At 42.7% G+C, this 6444-nt stretch overlaps 1 protein-coding gene across 1 annotated transcript; it reads left to right on the top strand.

Annotated features, from left to right (window-relative positions):
- The first annotated feature begins 271 nt into the window (after nt 1-271).
- Nucleotides 272-4994, top strand: MRPS30 (mitochondrial ribosomal protein S30). The gene is made up of 5 exons (XM_059492101.1): nt 272-978; nt 1217-1362; nt 2404-2506; nt 2992-3168; nt 4535-4994. Exons 1-5 carry the CDS (start codon nt 276-278, stop codon nt 4801-4803), a joined length of 1398 nt encoding a protein of 465 aa, XP_059348084.1. The 5' UTR covers nt 272-275; the 3' UTR covers nt 4804-4994.
- Nucleotides 4995-6444: the final 1450 nt, after the last annotated feature.

Genomic DNA, 6444 nt, shown 5'->3' with positions numbered 1-6444 from the left:
CTCGCTAAGCATCTTGGGAGCTGTAGTTCCAGCGCGGGAGAGGCCATACTGCTGCTATTGCACATGCGCAGAGGCTCCTCCTCGCCACGCCGCGGGGGCGCTCGGCGCCCTCCAGCCACGTGACTCCCAAGGCCCCGCCGCTTCCTGCCCGGCAGCTCCCGCTTCCGAAGAACCCGCCCGCCGACCGGAAGACAATCTTATGACGTGGTCCCCGAGGCCAATCAGCTGCCGCGGTTTCCGGACGCGGCCCCGCCGCCCTTCCGCAGTTTCGCGAGATGGCGGCCCTGGGGGCCCGGCGGCTGCTGCGGCCCGGCCGGCGCTGGTTCTCGGACACGGTCCCCAGCGCCCCCTCGCCGCCCGCCAGCCCGCTCTACCCGCCCGTGGTGGCGTCCATCACGGCCAAGAGCAAAGCGGCCAAGTCGCGACGCCTGCAGCGCTTCAACCAGCGTGTGCACGAGGCGGCCACGGTGGAGGAGAAGCTGCGGCTGTACGGGAAGCTGCAGCGGCCCAAGTACATGGTGTACCCGCAGACCTTCGCCCTCAACGCCGACCGCTGGTACCGCAGCTTCACAAAAACCGTCCTAGTGCCGGGAATGCCTCCGAGAGCCGCGGCCGCGAAACCCCCAGTAGCGACGGCGGGAGCGACTTCCGAGACCGGCAGAGCCCCGGAGCCGAGAGCGGAGGCGCCGGGGCATGCGGAGGTAGCGGGGAATGCGGAGGCGGCGGGGAATGCGGACGCTCCGAGGGCCGCGAAAACCCCGGAGCCCTCGGTGGGAGCGGCGCCGTGTCCGGATATAGGCGAGCTGCGCTCTCTCGCCTGCGACGCCCTTCTCCAGGAGAGCTTCTACCAGAACAAGAAGAGGCCGTTCCTCTACCGTGACCAGGATCACACACCCGGCCCCTTCCTCACGCAGCTCGTTTCCACCCTCGCCGCTTCCCTATCCGGTCGCAACCCACTGCTGGCTGCTTCGTCCCTCGGTACGGAGCAGGGCTGTCAGGGAAGGGGACTTGGGAGCCTTTGGGCGATAGAGCCAGGCTGCGAGCCGGCACGAGTGTCGCTGGTGTATCTCACCTGTTCACACCGTCACTAGTAATTTGTTTCATCCTTCTACATAGATTTTTGGTGTTTCATCTCACCGCAGCTACAGAGGAATTGCGAGGGTTTTGAATGCAAGAGGCGAATCACTGGTTTTTTGTGTTTCTTGTTCTGTTTCAGATCTAAACCCTGAGGTTAACTATTACTGGCATCATGGTAATGAAGTTGTTGTTCACGGACATCGAAAGGGTAGAGTTGATCCTGTGCGATTCCAAATAGATGATAACCCACACCTCCAGATCCGTGTGCCAAAGCAGCTTCCCGAGGTGGGGATGTTTTCAAAAGCAAGTTAATACCATGCCTTTTCACTTTCGTTTCTGACAGCCATTGAAACAATGCAGAGGTGGTCTGTGGAGGACCTAGTTAATCAGTACATTGCACATTTGGGTATTTTTTGGGTCTTAACACCCTTTCTGCCTTGTGGAAATGGCTTTGAACTTTGCAGTTTCTCAACTTCTTATCCTCTTTGTACTCTAAATTGCATGTTGTTATATTTAATTAAATTGACTTTTTAATATTCTGTGCTTGGAAATGGAGGCAAGAACAAGAATCATGCTGTGTAACATTCTCATTGGAGGAGAATAATAGGAGTGGAGGGAAAAAAAAGTGAAAGCTCATACAAACTGAATGTGAGCATTCTTGCTTGTTGTTACTGCTTGGCAGTTGTTTTCTTGAATGCTCAAGTTTGGTGGAAGTATTTTCTGTTTCAGTATTGTAATGTTTTTCCTGCAGGTTTATACAGTGGTAGTTGTGTAGCCCCTGAAGGTCTCTGTTGTCCAGTTTCCACCCCAAACAGAAAAGTATTGTGTGTTCTGTAAACGTTTATGTTTACAGAACTTCTCACAGTACTTTTACGGCTGACTTAGTTGTACAGTTTGCTTGTTTTAGTGTCATCAGATGCTACAAACCTTGGCATTTTGGAAGAACTTTCTAGGCAATTTAAAATGTTGTGCAGTAAACCAAATCTGCAAACTTAGTCTGCAGGTTCAAGTTAGTTTATTGGCTGCTGCTAGAAATGTGTTTTTCTCTATGGAAGGTAAATGATGGTGACAAGTGGCAGTTTTTTTAGCAATATTTCACATTTTTTGTGTTGTGGAAAAATTAATACAACATGACTGTGCTAACACTCATCACAAGATGAGAATTTCTCTTGCAAGACAATGAATTTCATTTAAGTTTATCTGTATGATGTATGTAAGCAGGACTTGCACTTTCTGTTGTTTGACCAGGAAGTAGTGTATTACAGTGGACCTGATGTCAGAAATGTGTCTTACATCATGGCTGTTCTTTCTTCTGTTGTCTTCAAGGTTGTACCCCTGGAGTCAGATCTTGGAGATGTTCCTGTTATTGATCACAAGCCATCCAAACTGCCATTGTTTAAAAAACAGTATGAAAATAAGGTATTTATAGGTAAGAGTTTTTAATTGCGAAATATTAACTTTTCTTAGGTAAAAAAACCCAACAAACCAATCAAACAAAAACCAACCCCAAAACTAATGCCACCTTGATCTTTCTTCTCTCATGACCAGAAAAAGTTCTGTATTTTTATTTATAAGTATACTGTGTAAATATAGGTAGTGTATAGATCTCTATTGAGATTTCATGTCAGAGTTAGGCAATGGGGAGTAGCGTTCTCCTGTGCGTGTGGTATTGTGTGTCCAAATTTGCTTGAAGAAGTTTAGTTGAATAGAAAATTGACACAAAATTTTGAATTTTGGTACATCTCCAGGGAAATTCTCATTTTAAGATGTGGACTCTTGCCTTTTGGAAGCAGGCAGCTCCTCACGGATCTACAGTAGGGGTTCTGGCTTTAGTCTGATGGTGAAGATGTGTGTTTGAATGTGTGATAAAGAGTGTTCTTTCTGTGACTGATAGTTTTGTTTTGGGGAGCGCAGGAGCAAAGGTGGCAGATCCATGCTGTTACGGACATACCCAGTTCCATCTCCTTCCCGACAGACTGAAGCGGGAGAGGTTCATAAAAGAGCGTCTCGAGGATCAAATTGAAGTCGTTTATCGATCGAATGGAATTGCAAGTCTCTTTGCCTGGACAGCAGCACAAGCAATGTATCAAGGTGAGGTGGTCAGCTGGACAAATCTTTCCTGGTTATGAATGCCTACTGTAAAGTTTTTTAACCTTTTCTCCTCAACGCCTCTTTCTTGTGTTTCTTTTTCCTGAAGACTGTCTTTTAAGTAAGTCTTTACAGATGTAATTGAATTAATTAAAGAGTTAGTTAAGACTTGGAGTACTTTTATACAGGGGAATTAAATACAATTCAAATACAAAAATATTTTTCCCTATATAGCAGTAAGCCTGTGCAAAAACCTCAGTTGCTTTCACTTGCTCTTTCCTCCTTAAGAGGGAAATGCAGTAGACATCAAGGAATTTTGGTTTTTTTCCTTCTGGAACAACTGTGTTTCTTAGCCCTTGTTTCAGTAATTTCAATTCCATGAAAATACTGGGAATGAAAGAAAAATGTTAGCTACCTTATATTTGGATTTTATGCCTACATTTTTCTAAAAACGTCCCAGAATACCTGGATGGTTAAACCAGATCAGTCTTCGCTTATTCTTGTAAATAAAATGATTGTCTAATGTTAGTGTAAGACACCTGATGGCTTGTAGTTTCACTTGAGAAACAACACATGTAAGAAAATTCTTTGACTGTAGTATATACTGCTGGCTCTGCAACAATTTTTTTAATGTAGTGGAGTATTAGAAAGTTTCCTTTGTGGTTGTAAAATATTGAAGTTGAGTGAGTCTTGTCTTCAGAGCTGATCAGCTGCAGACACATCATGAGTTATAAGGGCAGCATTATTCAAATCTATGACTTTTTTTCTTCTTTAACAGTTTTTTGCATTGTGGCACATAATAGTAATATTCTTGAAAAATATATGTGTATGTATTAGTGCATATGCATTAGTATGTACATGTTTTTAACATATTGTTAGTGCTCAGTAGGGTTTGTTTGAAACACTAACACTGACATAGTGTTCTTGGTGTCTGGTTGGTTACTATAGCCAGTTATGTTTGTGCATATATGTACATGCTTTTGTCATAAAACAAATGCTCATTGCATCTTGAGAGATGTGAAATAGTAAAAAGACATTTTCCTTCAGCTCCTTTGCAGGACTTCGGATGCATTAGTAACTTAAATGTTTTGGAAAAGTCACTTGGCTGATGAGTGAGTGATTTTAATTAACTGTTGATAGGGAACTGTGTACAAAATGCAAGTATGCCTCTGTGTCCCTTGATCTTAGACATAACCTTTGTTGGTGATTGTGTTTTGCTTAGTCTGTATAAAAAATGCTTCTGTTGCTAAAGCAGACAGCACTTTTTCCCAACTAGGTAGCTGCTGCAATTCCCTGGTTTTTGGGACTAGCATTTAGGTGTTTGTGCTGGTAGAAATCTCAAGTTCTGTTGTATTTGTTTATTTTGTAGGATTCTGGAATGAAGCAGATGTGACCCGTCCTTTTGTATCGCAGGCAGTAGTGACTGATGGAAAATATTTTGCTTTCTTTTGCTACCAGCTAAATACTTTAGCACTAAATGCAGAAACTATTAAAAACAACCCTCGAAAGAATATTTGTTGGGGTACCGACAGTAAGCCACTGTATGATGTCGTGGAAGATGGTAATGTGAAGGGCTTTAATGATGAAGTTCTGCTTCAGTTGGTTCATTTTCTACTAAACAGACCAAAAGAGTTGTAAACCATTAAACCAAACATAAAGTATGTGCCTGAACTTCATTGTGACTCCATGAAGTGTAAGGTATGCCTTGATTCAGTCAGGTATTTGTCTAGCAAACACTATACACATATTTTATGTTATTTGGGCCTTCTTCCTTTTTTCTTTTTTAATGTATACTGTACACTGGCAAATAAACAGCTGGAATACTTAAAGTCTTTTGTATATTTCCTCTTAAAAGCCTTCTCTGCTGATTCAGTGTCATGTGAGCATGTTTTTTAGCAGATCCACAGGTCCATGTTAAACTGTCACAACAAAGTATTAATTCATATGACCCGCTGAGTGTCACTAGGAAATAGCTGCCATGATACTCAATACTAGTGATAAGTTTCTAATTCTGTACTTGAGTTAAATGCTTATTCAGTCTAAAGAGAATGTGAGCTCAGAATAAAAAGTGTTTCTTAATCAATGGTTGGCAATTCACTTACACAGTAAGAGAAATCTTTAGACGTGTTAGTACAGACATGATGAAACTTGCTTCCAAAGATTGTGTTGTGAACATGCATACATGGTTTTAAGCTGTCACCTCCAGAACCACAGAGAGAACTCTCAAATGCATTTGGAGTCTGTAGTTTTCTCTTTAGTCTGGGTCCTTGATTTCAGCTGTTGGTATCTTGAGTTTTCATTGCTGTTACTTGGATGTCCTAAGAGTTAATAGACCACAGCTGAGCCCCAGCCAGAGGATGTCTGAATCATAAAATACAGTCATGGAGTATTTTGGGTTGGAAGGGACCATGAAGGGTCATTTATTTCAAGCCTGTAGTGAGCTGGGACATCTTCAGCTAGATTAGGTTGCTCAGACCCCTGTTGATTCTGACTGTGAATGTTTCCAGGGATGGGGCATCCATCTGCCATCTCTCTGAGTAACCTGGTTTACCATGCTCATTGTAAAAAACTTCTTAGTGTATTTAGCTTGGATCAACCATCTTTTAGTTTAAGATACTACCCACCTTGTCCTATTGAAACACACACTGCCAAGATATAATGAGTGGCTAGGGGTATTTAGCTATCAACAAAGTCTAACTGGTTCTGAAGTAACTAAATGTACCTAGAATTTTACATAATTTCATCCACTCGACCTTTCTGGAATTTTCCTGTGTTCTCACAAAGAGGCAAGTAGTTTGTTGTTAAGCAGAATACTTAATCATTGAAATACTGGCCTGCACATTCTCGAGTATGAGTAACAGCCCACTTTCTGTTGTAAAGTGGCCTACAAAGTATTTTCTTAATGGAAAACCAAGTAGTTGTAGACCTTTATGTGACTGGTATGTTATTGTGCTGGAAAGCATTGCCATTTTCTCCACCATCCAGAGATAAGTAAGATGTGTACAAGCACTGTTATTTTTTAAGAAGTCTTTAATTGCTCTTTTTGTCTTAACAATGCATGACTGTTACCAGTTCTAATAACTTCTGATCCTTGGATTACATAAATGTTCCTTTTAGTAACAGAAAATAAGCTGGTGGGTAAGAGTGTTGATTATAGAGAATGACCTGTGACCTAGCTTAAGAGGGAGTGGTTGATACTTGTCAGGTCTGATTAAGGGATGGTACAAAATGAATGGAAGCATGTGGAAAAAAAGCAGTTGGATATTTAGACCCTAAGGC

The sequence above is a fragment of the Ammospiza nelsoni genome, chromosome Z (genome assembly GCF_027579445.1).
Source record: "Ammospiza nelsoni isolate bAmmNel1 chromosome Z, bAmmNel1.pri, whole genome shotgun sequence".
NCBI lineage: Eukaryota > Metazoa > Chordata > Aves > Passeriformes > Passerellidae > Ammospiza > Ammospiza nelsoni.
This window is presented reverse-complemented; position numbering and strand designations above follow the sequence as displayed.